At 32.9% G+C, this 16,838-nt stretch overlaps 1 protein-coding gene across 4 annotated transcripts; it reads left to right on the forward strand.

Annotated features, from left to right (window-relative positions):
- The first annotated feature begins 9,118 nt into the window (after positions 1 to 9,118).
- Positions 9,119 to 12,241, forward strand: FHL (far-red-elongated hypocotyl1-like protein). Of its 4 annotated transcripts, none has more exons than XM_016343048.3 (4): positions 9,119 to 9,390; positions 10,903 to 11,228; positions 11,427 to 11,573; positions 11,996 to 12,241. In XM_016343048.3, exons 1-4 carry the CDS (start codon positions 9,353 to 9,355, stop codon positions 12,067 to 12,069), a joined length of 585 nt encoding a protein of 194 aa, XP_016198534.1. In that variant the 5' UTR covers positions 9,119 to 9,352; the 3' UTR covers positions 12,070 to 12,241. The 4 variants fall into 4 exon arrangements, with proteins under 4 accessions (XP_016198534.1, XP_016198535.1, XP_088340336.1 ...); XM_016343049.3 differs by having other exon boundaries at positions 11,439 to 11,573; XM_088484210.1 differs by having other exon boundaries at positions 11,334 to 11,573; positions 11,996 to 12,197.
- Positions 12,242 to 16,838: the final 4,597 nt, after the last annotated feature.

Here is a 16,838-nt window from a genome sequence, read left to right on the forward strand (position 1 = left end):
AACTAAGCCTCCAATCACAGTTGCTTCATTCAATTATATATATTGTTACGACCCAATACCATAATTGAACCTAGGCACCACTCCTAACCCAAAGGCACCCTGGTAACTGGTAAGGGACACCCAAGCCCAATAAAGAGGCCATCTAGGTCACATAAATGAAAATTTGGTCACAGCCCAAAAAAAAAATGAAAATCTGACAGGTATTTCCGAGCCATCAGCAACTAGCAATTACAAAACAGAGCCATCAGTAAAGTTGAACAAAAATTTCAAAGCCATCATCAACTAGCAATTACAAAACAGAGCCATCAGTAAATTTGAACAAAAATTTCACCGCCTCAGCAATTAACAATGACAACACATTAAAACAGAGTTATCAATAAATTTGAACAAAAATTTCACAGTCATCAGCAACCAGCAATCATCAAAACAGAGCCATCAGCAACTAGCAAACACAAGTCATTACAAGAAAATTGGAATAAAAATTTCAGAACTTAAAATGAAGAAATCAGGACATTCAGAAATTAAAAGGAAGAAGCGGAGGCGAAGAATTGAAAGCAGGGCCACTAACCTTCGACAGAGATACGGACGACAACTGGCGAGACGAGGCAATAGGCGAGACAACGACAAGCGGCGACCCGACGGCGAGCTGCTCCAATTCACGAACACAGAGAAGCTAGGGAAGATGGGGACGACGTGCCATGCTACTTGAGTTCCGGATAGGGGTAAGAGGAAGAAGTAGCGGCGCTGAGAACCTGGGGACGGCAGTAGCAAGGAACCTAGGGATAGGGTTTTTCTTTGCTTCAGAGAGGGGCAGGGGGTGCACGAATGATTGGGGGAAGAAGGGGGTTCACGAATGGTTTCGTCTGGTTTTTCTTTTTTTTTTTTTACAAAAAAACAAAACGGTGTCGTTTTATTAAAACCGGCCGGTTAACGGTCCGATTCAGCCAGCCGGGTTCAGCAGTTTTCAAACGGTTTTCTATCCAGCGGTTATAGGCAGCGGACTGGACCGCTTTACTGTCGGTTTTCAATTGAACCGGTTTGACCGACCGATTCGGTTTGATTTTCAAAACCATGGTATTTCGGATGGAATCATGTGAATTCTTTCATATTCGTCCAACTAACACTAACACATTGTTTGGTATAGAAGAATTTCGAGGGAAAGAAAATGGTGGAGAAGAAAATGGATAGAAAATGGATTTTCCATTATTTGGATCAAGAAAGAAATTGAATGAAAAATACAAAAGTATATATGGGGCCCATATTAAAGTTTTCTCTCCAAAGTTGCAAAAAAAACTGAGATTGAAGTGTAAAAAAGGGTAAAAATACAGATTTGCCCTTTCACTTTTTTATTAGAAAAATAATTTAAATACATTAGTATATTATAATTTATATATAATATATGTAAGGGTATTAATGTAATTTCACTTAGATATGATTTTCTCTTTTCTTACTTTTCTTTTCATCCAAACAAAAGAAAAATTTCATTCTACTTTCTTTCCTTTCATTTTCTCTTCATCCAAATAATACAAAAAAAAAATCAACTTCTTTTTTCATTTTTTTCCTCTCATTTTCTTTCTTTCCATTTTCAAGTGTTGAAATTCTTTATAATACTCCTACCAATCGGTACAAAGGCCAAGATTCAATGGAAGTTTCTGCTTCTCCTTCATGAAGGGTTCAACCCAATAACCCAACTGGACACACACATGTGCATGTATTCACAGGCATACAAATATATATATATATAATTAACTTGCATATCAATTAGACAAATATAAATTAGCAAGTTTCATTCTCAAAAAGAATATGAAGTAATTTTTTCAAATTATTAGCAAAAAAATTTAAAGATTTGTTGTATTTTAGAAAAATATTATCATCATTTCAATAGTAACATAGTGTAAGAAATCAATATCTCTCTAAAAATAATAATTCAGACATGTCTTAAAATCTCACTAAATTAAAGTTCTTATTTTTTTATTCATCATTTTTTTCACACCTCGATGTATAAACGCCAATCGTCAAATATATCAGGCTCATTTTTTTGGTTATGGAAGCTGTGAATGTGTTGTGCTTTGGTTATGAATTTTAGAGGTGCTAGACAAATTTGTGGGACAGTTTTAGCTCAGTTTTGGTGTGAAGAAATCGGACCATCCGATTTTCCTGGAAAAAAAATTTTGTAAACAAATCGGAGAGTCCGTTTTCCATGGAGGGAAGATTTGAATTTTGATGGAAGCTAATCGGACCGTCCGTTTTGTATATGTATTAATTTTTTTTATTTTCAGAAAATCAAATCGGACGGTCCAATTTGATTATTATATATTATTTTGAATTGAGCTTAAACAAGTTGCTGGTCCAATTTATGTGTGTGTGTATATATATATATATATATATATGCTCTTCTTTTTTTTTATGGTCCTGTATCTGTCTTATTGGGTATGAAGAAAAAAAATTGATAGTGAAGTTTCTGTTTCTGTTTAAGTGAGTGAGAGAAATGGATGATAGAGTCCTTTTGAAAGTGTATTATTTTGGTCAGATTTTGTTACAAACATCTGAAGGAGAAAAATTTATTTGTGAAGATTCGTTAGATGTTGTTATTCCCTTCACAATTTTATTTGAAGAGCTCAAAGGTGTGATTTGTGAGAAGATATATTCGGAGATGTCAAGAAAAATATCATGTATTTTATACAGATATCCCATACCGGTATTTGGTGGATTCGTTCAATTTCAAACAAAATATATAACGGATGAAACGAGTATGCAAGAGATGTTTTCAATGTATATTGAAAGTCGTTCTCAAATTTCGTTCATCGAGTTGTACATTGAATTCGAACAATCTGAGGCCGACCAAAATATTGTACGGGAAGATTACAATAGTGACAGCGAGGAAGAGTTCGAAAGCAATTACGAAGTTGTTGGTCCAAACGGAGATGAAGATCAAGGTGACGGCACTGTGGCTCCGAATGTGACAGACGTGGCAAATGCACTCGCAAACGAAGTGCTGTTTGAGGAGCCATCTTTCATGCAAGTTTTGAATTTGGAAGCCATGCATGCTCCGGAGTTTCCGGAATATATGAGTGCAGGTACGTAATTGCCTATATTTATAAGATTAGAATTTTCTAATAGTTGAGGTTGATCGATGGAGTAAATAGTTAAGTGACTTGTGAAAATATACTCAATTAGCATTTGTAAAAGTGTTTATTTAGTCAAGTTTAAGATAATAATATTTTTAGTTAATTAGTATTTAGGAATCAGTATTTATTTAGTTATTTAGTTAATTAGTATTTATTTTAGTATTTATTAAGTTATTTAGTTATTTTGTATTTATTAATCAGTATTTATTTATGTGTTTATGTTTTTATTTTATTAAGATTGAGATAATAACCTAATGTAAAATTTATTTATATCATTATTGATGTAGTGAGTTCTGATTTACTTTTAATTTCGGTTATTAAGATTTAGATAATAACCTAATGCATCAACTCAGTCTTGAAGGGTGCACGCAATCTCCCCATCACTGCACTTGTGAAAGCAACGTTCTACAGACTTAATGAGTTGTTCACCCAGAAAAGAGCCGAGGCAGAGGCTCGGATTAATGCTGGCTATGTTTTTTTTGAGCTTGTGATCTCAAAATTGCATGCAAATCAACTTGCAGCAGGAAACATCCAGGTTAATTACTTCGACAGACAGAATGAGGTCTTTAAAGTGCGTGAGATGCCAAGTGGACTGAAGTATGCCGTCGACCTCTGTCGTCAACGATGTGACTGTGGTGAGTTCCAGGTGGACCGGATTCCTTGTCGACATGTGTTTTCATGTTGTGCAAATCAATGACTAGATTGGCAAGTGTATGTGCATGACGTTTACAAGATGGACCAAGTTAGACGGGTTTATCGAGCTAGGTTTAGGCCACTCGAAAATCCTACTACCTGGCCTACTTACAACTATCCTCAATTCGTACCGAATCCGTACCTGAGATGCGTTATCAAAGGTTACCCCAGGATGACGCGCTTCTTCAACGAGATGGATACACGAATGTTACGTCATCTTAGGCGATGTAGGCAATGTGGGGCTGAGGGACACAGTCGTAGTAGATGCTGTCTGGCAGGTAGTGCAAGTGCCGACAATAATGCTCAGTAGAATTATATTTTGTGATATTTGAAACATTGTAACTTATATCAATCTACTCTATAAAATATCTGACTTTAGATTCTGTCCATACATTTTACAATATTCGAAACATTATAACTTGTCCAAGTATTCCATCACATGCATAGTAATGATACATATAATAATAGTTAAATGAAACTTAGGAAAGTTAACTCAAGCATAGAATAGTTAATTGGTACTTAGGAAAGTTAACTGATACATAGAGAAAACTAACTACACCAGAACTACTTTTTCGTTGCCCACTTTAAACCTTTCACATGATTCTTACATTTCTTGGCGGCCTTACTGAACACAGACAGAGTATATCGACTAGCGCTACGACGCGGCAGATCAATCCTGAGATTGTAGCCTTTGCCTATCTCATCTGGAGTACATGCCTCACCTGTATACACTTTAATTAATTAGACCATCCTAATTAATCAGACCATGCAAGTATATAATATAATCAATCCTAACTAAGATACCATACATGAATATAATAACATCAATTGACCAAACAAGTAAAGTAATAATAGGACCTGCATCATTACAGGATTCTTCATCCTCATCCATGTCCTCATCATCATCCTCGTCCATGTCCTCATCTTCATCTTCCTCATCGTCCTCGTCATCTGGTTCATCCACTAGATACTCATCAGTCTCATGCTCAAGTGTCTTAGCATTTTTTTCAATCAGAGTCATCGAAACACGGTGAGGATTTTGACTATTAAGAATTTCTCGACCACCATCACTCCTACTAGAATCACCAGATACCAACTCTCCAGAAGCACGCGAGGAAGTGCGACATGGATGCCTCACGTCGAAGGAATACCTACCCATCATGAAATTAGGCTGATGGCCATATTGTGTTTGGCCGGCATCTGAAGCCATGAACCCAAGCAACTGGCTAAAAGAAGCTCCGTCTCTTGAGTCAAAATGTGGCATACTCTAATACTGCTGATGTATTGGGAACGATGGGGTAAACTGTGTTTGAGGTACATATTGGCTTGAGGACTGAGATTGTTCTTGTGGAAGTGGAGGTGGAGGTGGGGGTGGAGGTGGAGGTAGCGGTGACTGTGGCTCATGCTCTTGATTGTCATCATCCATAACCTGATTACCCTCAACATCCTCTTAAACCACAAGATCTGACAAGTTCAAGTGATTGCCATATTTTGAACGGTACCAGTACATGTAAATATGTAAGGGATGCTGTGGTGCCATGGGAAGCTCAGTAAGAACGTGATTATACCTATTTGTCTACTGTAACACCCAAAATGAATGAGTCGTGGCTGTGGCTCAGTTAAGATTCTTAGGACCAGTCAAGACTTTTTCGTGTGCCTTGTCTAGATTCTGTTCCTGATGAGAAACTCCCTGAACGAAACTGAACTGTCGTCTAAACCTATTGGTTGCATGTCATTCAATACATTCAAAAGATACCAACGGCACCGTAGCACTCCACACAACCGAGTGCATGTAGATGTCTGAAGGAATTATATCCGGATCAATGCGATTAACAGCATATGCAACCCACACAAACTAGGAAAAATAAAGCAAACAAATGATTACAATCTAAATAACAATATCACTAAACCTGAAACAAATACTACTTTAATGAAAACACACCTGGCCTTCCTGAAGATCATCCAAGGCCTTCCTAAGTGAGCAAGCTTAAGATATCTATAGACTCGGTCTCCACGCTCCCAGTTACGCCACCTAATATGACTTATTTCATTAACACAATTGGATTCTAAATATGAAGATACGGGGTAAATGTAAGATGATGTTACCTGTTTGCAAGCGAAAAACTACGGGGTTCCCTAGGAGCCGGCGCTAGATATGGTAGGCGAATCCAAGCCCAACCGAGCAAAAGTGTTAGCGGACCATCGATTTCCTTACAGTCAAAACGTGATGCCCTGCATAACGCCCTGTACAGGTGTGCTAGGCATGTTGATCCCCAACTGTACTGTCTGATACTAGTAAAATCACGGAGCAGAGGCAGAAACTTTCAGTGCACAGATACCTCAGACTTGTCTCTAAACAAGATCGTACCGATTAACAACATAATGTGGTACTTCACGTACACCTGTATACTATTTTCATCACTCAACTGTAACCGTTCTTTTAAATCTCGTAGCCACGTCAGTTTTATGCAGCTTCCTCTACAGTCCGACTTTCTCGGTGCAACACCAAATTGGTGCAGACACTCCGCCTCTAAGGTTTCAAAACTACTCAGAGTCATCCCTGTGACTGGAAGACCGTCCGTCGGAAGACCGAGAATCATAGAGACGTCTTCTAGTGTCATGGCACATTCTCCAACCGGAAGGTGAAAGGTATGTGTGTCCGGGATGCCACCTTTCGACTAGAGCATTTACTAATGCTTTCTGATATTGGACTACTCCAATCTGGGCCACATGGTAAAAATCAGTAGATCATAAATGCTCCTCCACTCATTGTATCGATCCGGAGGAACAGGGTGATCACATGTCAACATCCGTGAATTCTACAAAAGCATAGCAAATATTAATTGAAATTCCACAACTATCATAGATAATTTTAAAAAATCCAATTAAAACAAATAATTTTATTGAATCCAATTTACTAAGTAATAATATTTTAACTTCTAAATTTAATTAATATTCCTAGAGCTTATTTCTAACTTACTACAAATAATAATAACCAATAGATACTTTAATTTCAATTTCTACCTAACTAATAATGTTCCACTGTGATAATATTAAAACCTCAACTACAATAACATATTTCTGTCAATTAAAAGGCTAACAATAATACTTTAATTATAACAATTAACTAATTAATTATAATTTCTAAAATTATTAAAAAAATTTTAAACAAATCATTTTAATAAATCTATTATATTGAAAAAAATTCTAAACAAGAATTAATTACATTTAAAACACATATTTTTAATTATTATTTAAACATATATTTCTAAATTTCTAAAATTAATTATAACAATTAACTACTTAATTATAATTTCTAATATTATTACAAAAAATTCTAAACAAGTATTTTTTTTATTACTAATCTATTATATTATAAAAAAATCTAAACATAAATTAACTAGATTTAAACATAGATATTTCTAACTATTATTTAAATATATATTCCTAAATTTCTAAACTTAATTATAACAGCTAACTACTTAATTATAACTTCTAATATTATTGCAAAAAATTCTAAAAAAGTATTTTTTTATTACTAATCTATTATATTACAAAAAATTCTAAACAAGAATCAACTACATTTACACTTTATTTAAACATATATTTCTAAATTTCTATCAATAAAAATAATAATTGAATCACATATATTTTCTTCAGTTCAACTTCTAACAACAATAATTATAATTAAATTTATAAAAATAATAATTATAATTCTGAAATATAAAAAAAATTTAACAAATAAACTTACATAATCAGAATGGGTGAGATATTTTACAATGTGAAATTCAGCACGATCAACATTTCTAGATTTTTGTTTCTTTGATATTTTAATTTTTTTTGGGTGCAGACAACATTCAAGGAAGAAGAAGATGAAGGAATAATGGATACTGGGTGGGGATGAAGGGAAAAGAGACTCGGAGAGTGGGTGTGCATGCAATGAAGGGGGTGTGTGTTGGGTTAAAGGACAGTGTTTATGGAGAACAACACGCATGCGACACGTGACTGGAGAGGAACAACTCGGACCGTCCGTTTTGTCACGAAAAACTCGCACCGTCCGATTACTCATTGCTAACACCACAGGCAGGTAAAGCACGCCTGCTCTCCATATCGAAGTCCTACTCCATTCTAATCTCCATAAAATTAAAAAGTGCATATATATAAATGTCATTAGGCCAACATTCAATGTATTATAATAAACGTTATATACATATTAAAAATTAATTATTAAATCAGTTATTATATATTTATAAATAAATATATGTATAATTTAATTTATTTTTAATATATATTTTATATTATATATATTTATATTGAAAATTGATTTTGGGGACTAAGAGCATTTTTAACGGGCTAAATTTTGGAACCTGGTTACTATTTTGGAGCCTGGTTACTATTTTGTCAGAGAAAAAAGAGAATTGGAGCGTTGGAGTGGAACTCAAGTGAATTTTTTCACTCATTTTAAGACGAGGGAGTCCCTCTAAATGGGGACTCCCATTAGCCAATCCACACTTGCCAAATGGCAAATTAGATAAAAAATAAATAATTGTATAAAATGTTAATTAATTAAATAATTATGTTAATTAATTAAATAATTATATTAAATATTGATATTTTTATTTAATTAATAATTTATATTAATTATTTAACTAATAATTAATTAGATTAAATAATTAAATTTTTATTTAATTAATAATTTATATTAATTATTTATATCATAATTAATATTAAATATTATTTATATTTATATTATTATATTAAATTAGCCATTGCAAAACTAACCATTGTAAAATTAGCCGTTAGAAACTAGTCGTTACTATGTTACTGTTATTATTAATAAATTAATATTTTGTTACTCTATATATACCACTTAGATACACTTCTATTCTCACGCTCTCTACTACTCTTCTTCATCTTCTTCCAAATTTACGAAATCAAAGTTCTGCTACTATTATTTTTTGTTCGAAAAAATAGATCCAAATCAACTCAACTCTTTCTTCAATTATTTTTAAATTTATAAATTTAAATTATATTATTGAAAAAAAATAATTATATTAATTTCAAGTATTTTAATTAATTAATTAAATGAGATCACAATAGAGACTAAAGTTAGTTCCTCCTAATGGAAAAGAAAGAAATATTTTAAATTCTTATTTACTGTTTATGACGCAAAAATTAACGTGGAGTTACTTTTTATAACAGGTGGCCATAAACAGGAATGTAATGAGTTTCTATTGGAGATAGTTTAACGATCCATTACAAGTTACATAGGAGAGTTAATTTCTTCCGTGCAATGCATGTGCCCATGACTCATGAATCATGACATAATGCAAAAAAAAAAAAAGTTGTGGAGACTGTATTCTTGGACGATATCCAATTATCCATATCCTCATCTCAGCGTGAAACATCCTTAATAAAGATCTCTCTCTCTTCTCTCTTCTCTCTTCTCTCTGTCTTCTCTCTCTCTTCATAAACTTCTCTACAGTAGTATCTGTGCTTTGATCAGCGTCTTTGATTCTTAGTAGATCTAGATGGAGGAAACTGAGGAGAGCCCATCTCAAATGAACAGGTTTATATATGGATCTTCTAGATCTTCGTCCCTTCTTGCTTTTGGTTTTGGTCTCTGTTTATTTTTACTTTTCGTTTCTTCTCTTTAATTTTCTGCATTATTATGTTAAGAGATTTGATGCTAATGTTGTTTTGAATTGATTATGGTATATCAGAAGCTAGATAAATGATTTTTTTTTTTTTTTTTGCTTATTTGAACTTAGTAAGTAAGTAAATAGATATTTGTACCTATCATCTGTTTGAGCAGAATATTATTTAATAGCAAAGGTTAAATGGTAAAGTAATTGTAGATGCAAGTGTTTTAGATTGCATATTGGTGCACAATATATGAGTTTTACTGTTCTGTTCAGTGAAAATTCAGCTTCAAACTCCAGAATTGTTCTATATTTTGGGGGAAATATCTCCTTAAAAATTCAATCTATGAATTACCCCTGTTTTTCTTATAAGACCTTCTCGGAGAAATAATTGCAAATTTACAATGCTTTGTTATTGAGTTCAAGAATCCTTCACTGTGTAGAACTGGAACTAGTAGATAAAAAAACCATTAGTGTGCACTCAGCATAACTTAGAGTGCGTTTTTCATTTTTAGTACTTTTTGTTTGGTAAAGGAAAAAGAAAAAATAGTAAAAACAGTAAAATCATGTTATTTGTTTTTACCTCTTTATTTTTCATAAAATGTTTCAAACAAAAAACACTGAAATTGAAATCGCAAACCAAACACACCCTTAAGCTTTTGGAAAAGATGGTTTATAGTTATGACATAGAACAAAAGCTTATATGGCCAAGATGTTTTATGCACTATCCACACTTCAAGCCCAAATGAGGCTCTTATGTGGGGAAATATATTAGATATATAATTATTGTGTCTCTAACCAATTGTTTAAGCATTTTTGATAGATGGTTCATGTCAAGAACCAATAACCGATTTTGAATTCCAAGTATGTAATTCAAGAAGCCTGGTTTCTTGAAAAATAAATGGCAGCTATAACAATAGCCTCTTTTTTACTGTGTAGGGATCAGCTCATTAAATTGGGTTCTATCAAAAAAGGATTTTCAGAAAGTCTATTAAAGATTTTGAAACAGCTTTTAGATTGTTCAGATTATAACTGATTATTTCTTGCGACAATTCTAACATTTTCGGTGCTGTATGGTGTCAGCTGTGGCTAGTGTTCTCAGTGCTTAGTGATTAAGCTTTTCTCTTAACACAAACTATTTAGTGACTAGGGTATGTTTGGCTACAGTAAAAACTGTTACAGAAACTTTCATCCATGAGAACAATTAGGAATTTTACACATCAAATTCATCAATGAAATTTTTTACCCTCTTTCACATAGGTAAGCAAATTTGACCAATGTTGCATTGACAAAATTTGAATGATTGATAACAATATATAACTCTGCTGAAAAATGAAATTGTCTAATTTCTAGTACCATTGTTTATTTCATTCTTTTTTTTTATCATATTATTGTTTCATTGTCCTTTGATTCTCATTGACATTTGTCTATTCTTTTAGACTCCAGGTGGACGGAATGTATGGTATTAGTTTTGCTGAGTTTAACAAGAAAAGAAAACTTCAGAGTGATCAATTGGATCTAGTTAGACCAAAACATAAATGGTGGGTTGGGAGCTTCTGTTCCGAACATGCTTCAATGTCTGATGAAAATCAAGTTTTAGAGAGTGTGCACAACCAGATGGTCAAGATTCGAACAGATGCAGCATTCCTTGATGAAAGGTCTGAACCTGAATCCGCAAAAGACAGCAATAGTTTTATGGAGGATTCTGATACTGCCATATCTGTGAATAAAGAAGCCAAACTCGATGCGGACACTTACCTATATGGTAGGCCTTCCACTTGTTTTGTTAATTGGAATCACCATAATATTTAGGATAATCACTCTCTTTGCATGTATCAACAGAAAAAGAAGGTAAGCTCTAATGAATAAGGATACATATGTCGAGAGTTAATTTTCCCTTCATCTTATCGTGGATCTTATTTACAAGTTTTCAATGATAATAAGGAGCACCTTCTGGAATTAGAAAACTATGCAGGCCATGCGTACTCGGAAGATGGTAAAGATGGCGCAGAGCTCGCCATAGAAGAAGAATTCGAAGATTTTCTTTTGTCTAATGGAGTGGATCCCAACATGTATGTCCTTTCATCTGGAAGGCGGAATGTCAACCGAGGTATATTCAGCATGCTCAAGATAGTTCTTGCTACAATTTTCAAGATAAATTTCTCCTCTAAATATATTTGGTTAATATTGTTAGGTTATGTTTTGTTGAGGGTAAGAAGCTGGTGAAAAACTTTCATGATATTTCTAAATTTACACATTAAAGTCATAGGTGAAAATTCAAAAATGCCATGTGCACACTAAAAATCAACTACCATGTATTTGTGTATAAATACATGTGTTGTGTAACTCATTTTCCATGTGTATTTTGTATTTTAACATGTATTTTATACGAGTGACTATTTTGGTGGCTGGTTTTTGGTTTACATCTAATATGGTTGGTGAAAATTTCCACCACATTATTACTCCTCAACCAAACATACCCTTAGACTAATTGCGAGGTTGAGACATGATAGTACTCTGGTTTGAATGCAGAAGCTCAATCAAGCACAAGGCCACCAACAATTGATCAAGAATTTGAGGAGTACTTTTCCATGCTTATGCTTTAGCATAGCACTTAGCAAAGGTTAACGATAATAAATAAAGGGTATAGTCATTTGATGTATATATAATGGTGAAAATGGCTATTGTATGTATTTCTTATATGAAGATTTACAAGACTAATTAACATTAGGCAGCTTTGAAGTCTTCATAAGATAATGTGAGCGTTCTTTTTTAAAACTTTCCCTTCTCTGTTTATTTCCCTCTTGATTTCCTTGCTGCTTCACTTTCTTGGCATCATTTTTCAATATATTAAATGATCCCATTTTTTATTTATTCGTTTCTTTGGTATATTTAGCTTTGTCTCTTGGTTTCCTTAGCTTCATTATTTATACCGTGGACCACGAGTTGTAGAAATGCGTGGCCTCTGTTATGTTATGTTAGAATAATTGCAAATGCAGCAGAACTGTAAATTCAAGGAGTAAATTGTGCATCCAAACTGTATCTGCAGTGGCTTCAGCTAAGCATCTGAATTCGGCCTCTGTGGATGAGCGACTTACAGTGCTTTGTTTCTTACTGGACCATAGAATTGGATTGCAACCAAGATAAAGGCAATATCCACTTGTGATCGATGATCCTCTAGTTCACTTGTCCAATCTGAATCTGCAAAAACTGGAATTCTACAATAAGTGATCTTGCGAAAAATGTATACCTTGATCAAGGCATCTAGATAGATATCTTAGAATTCTTTTAAGAGCAATCCAATGAGATTGAAGAGGGTTTTCAAGAAATTGACTCATTCGGTTTACAGAATATGCAATTTCAGGATGAGTAAGTACAACATATTGTGATCCTCCAACTAAGATCTGTAAAAGGTAGGATTTTCAAACACATTTGTCTCTTGAGAGGTGAGTTTAATATCGCTTACCATAGGAGTAGGGGTTGGTTTGCAGTGTTGCATTCCAACTTTAGCTTAAAGGTCTCAAATGTATTTAGTTTGACTAATATAGAGATAATGAGGTGAAGTTTTATTAAATTCTAATCCAAGAAAATAAATAACACTGCCAAGATCTTTTAACAGAAAAAGAGTATTAAACTAATGAAGTATCCTCTAAAGAGAAACCAGGAGGCTGTTGCATGTACACAATTTCATCCAAGTCTACATTCAAGAAAGCATTATTGAAATTAAACTGTTTTATTGGCTAGTCCTTGGACAAAGCTATAGATAGAACAGTTCTAATAGTTGCAAGCTTTATCACAGGGCTAAAAATTTGGGCATAATCAACACCCTGTTGTTGATGACAACCTTTGGCTACTAGATCCAAAACTGGTCACTTAAAGCCACGGGTTTTAAATACAATTGATAATTCAGTTCTTCACTTTTCCCTGTTTTTCAATTCTGTTTCATTTGCAATTATTCTAACATGATATCAAGAGTTTGAATCTTGATTACTCGATCCTTCCTTCATTCATCATGGCCATCACACCTTCAAATCTTATTGCCTCTACCCAAAAATCTCTTCTCTAATCCATCCCTGATAAACTTCATGAAAACAATTTTTCTACTTGGAAGTAACTTGCTTTTTTTACAATTCAAAGTCAGAATCTGCAAGATCATCTTCAAATCAACAAAAGCACCTGAATTTGAGTCTGATGCAGATAAGCTTGCTGGAAAAACATCCATCAAACATCAAGAATGGCTACTTCAAGACTATAATCTCTGCTCCTGGCTTTTATCATCATTGGATGATGAATTCAAGAATCAAATGGTAAAATGTGCTTCTGCTTATCAGATTTGGGATCAAATACAGCAATATTTCATCTCTTCGAACAAAACAAAATTGAGGCAATTCAAGAATCAGCTCAAGAATGTGAAGAAGCTTAATCTTTCTGCTAAAGATTACTTAATCAAAGTCAAGAAACTTGTAGATTCACTCTCACCCATAGGTCACAGTTTGAGTTCAGAAGATCACATTGAAGCAATTTGCTTGAAGAGTATTCTTCAGTCATTACTACTGTACGTGCTAAACCAGAAATGTACACAGTTGGGGAAGTTGAAGCTTTGCTAACCTCTCATGAGGATCTTCTTGAGAAATTCAAACAAACAACTCTTGGTCTTGCACAATCAAACTATGCTCAATCAGCATCTTTCAATTCTTTTTCTTCCACTCGAGGCTTTGATACCATGTTAGAATAATTGCAAATGCAGCAGAATTGAAAAATAGGGAAAAGTGAGGAACTGAATTATCAATTGTATTTTCAGAATGCTCATTAGTTCAACCCTAACTATAACATACCCTTTTATATATATAGCAGATAAGAGTCATAGGAAAAAATAGAAAGGAAAGCTCAGTCACGTGGCAAAGAAGAAACTGAGCTTAAAAATAGCAATAATAGTAAAGTAGTTATAACTTATAAGTTTGTTAGGTTAGTTTCTTTCCTATCATTATTATTAATATATGTCAATTCTAGTCAAGGTTCTAAAAATTGGACTCGTCATTGAACCAGTAAAATAGATATTTAAAGATTTAAAGATTAAATTAAAGTTCAACTTGAGATGAACATGATATAATTAAATGATATGCTTATATATATATTCCAAAAAATGATTATTCTTTCTTTGAAAAGATTAAAATTTTAATTTGTTTTTTAATAAAGAATCAGATCAATTCAAGTGGTGTTAACTGCATCTGCCTAAAAATATTTAAGAATACTAGTCTTATTAAGTATATTTCTTGTAATTTTCTCAAGAAGATGGTTTTTTCTTTCAATGACATCATTTTGTTTGGATGTTCTAGAGCATGAGAAATTACAAACATTATCATTCTTTTCACATAAACTTTCAAAAGCAAAATTTTGAATTCGCCCCCGTGTTCACTTCTAGTGAATATAATGTTTAAGTTCTGTTCATTTTGAATAACTTCTGCAAGTTTTTTAAATCAACAGAATGTCTCATTCTTGTTTGCAAGAAATAATGTCCATGTATAAAACAGAAAGTTAGAGATCCCTCCTTCACACAACGTTTAGCTATGCATCTTTCTGGGGGAGCCTTGTTACGAAAAATCTCGAAATGATTAAGGTTGCGTTTGTTTATAAGGACAAGACACTGAGACAGGGACATAGCAACACAAAATTATGTTGGCATATGAGACATAGGCAGAGACATTATGTTCAGAAACAATGAATTAATGTATTTTGTATCCATCTTGATAGGAAGGACATTGAAACACTAACGAGGAACACAATTTATTTTTTATTTTTTCTTTCATTATTCTTATTAATTTTTTATAATTATACATTTTATTATTATATTTTTCTTCTAAAATTTTTTGAATAAAAAAATGAGAATAAATTGGACTTTCATTATTTGTTCTAGCTAATTTATTACTAAACAAAATACAAACACTAATTTTTATATCTCTATCCTTTGTGTCTTGTTCTCAGTATTTTATCTGATCTTATTCTCAGAACCAAATGCAGCATAAGGGCTTTACAAAACATGAGCCATCTAAATAAGAGTAACAAACTTACCTTTTAAGAGGATTATATCCATCTATATTGAATTGTACTAGTAATCGTTGCTTTCTTCCCAAGATGAATAACCAGCTAAACCATAACAGTGAAAAAGAATAGAGGAAATATCTCTTTCACATGACAACATACCAAAGTGTTCCATGAGAATATAAGAATTATGGCTCTTTAGGCCAAATATCTTTCTCCTCTTGAGATTGATAAATTTAGAAATGTTTGTTGGGTAACCATATGAAAAGGCACACTTTTGAGAACATAAAAGAATATGTCTTAGGAGTAGGAATTACTATGGACATTTAAGAGATATTTTCTTCACACAGAATAATTGTAAACATATAGCTGAATGTAAACTGACGTATGTTCAGCATGCTCAACATAGTTCTTGCTACGACTTTTAAGATAAATTTCTCGTCTTGATACATTTGGTTAAAAATATTCTTTTAGGTTATGTTTGGTAGAGGATAAAAAACGCGTGAAAATTTTTATCTCATTATTACTACTCAACCAAACATACCCTTGGTAATTGCAAGGTTGAGACATAATAGTACCTAGTCTGAATGCAGAAGCTCAATCAAGCACAAGTTCACCAACAACTGAGGATCAAGAATTTGAAAATGGCTATTGTATGTATTTCTTGTATGAAGATTTACAAGACTAATGGTGAGCGTTCTTTTTAGAACTTTTCCTCCTGTGTTTATTTCCCGCTTGATTTCTTTGCTGCTTCACTTTCTTGGCCTCTTTTTTCAATATATTCTATATGATTCCATTTATTCGTTTAATTTCTTTGGTATAAGTAGTTTTATTCTCTTATTTTCCTTAGCTCAATTTATTCTCAAGTTAATTATTTTTCTTTCTTGGCAGTTGATTGAACTCCCTTTATTACCAAGACAAAGATTGAAAGGCTAACAATGGAGTTAAGAAAGATAGCAGTAAGGTAAAAATAAAATATCTATCTGATATATTTTTTCTTGTTTGGATGCATAGATATGATTTTGAATGGATTAAGAATTTTTCTCCTTAATTCCAAGAAATCATTGATTGTAAGAATATATTCAAAACAGAATTCTCTAAGTGTATTTGATGTTCTAAAACTATATATACATTATGTGATTCTAACTCCTAGGTTGATGATAACTTAAAAAAGCAATAACACCTTTTTTATCTCAGTTTTTGTCTCCTATTTTTCTAAAGGTAACATATATGTATTATAACTGTACAGTATTTACTAAAAAAACTAAACTATAGTTAATCAAATCCACTTTATCAATTTCATTTTGCAGGCATTTTCTATCAATTTCTTTGGAGA

This window comes from Arachis ipaensis, chromosome B4, assembly GCF_059453495.1.
Source record: "Arachis ipaensis isolate K30076 ecotype BB chromosome B4, ASM5945349v1, whole genome shotgun sequence".
Classification (NCBI taxonomy): Eukaryota; Viridiplantae; Streptophyta; class Magnoliopsida; order Fabales; family Fabaceae; genus Arachis; species Arachis ipaensis.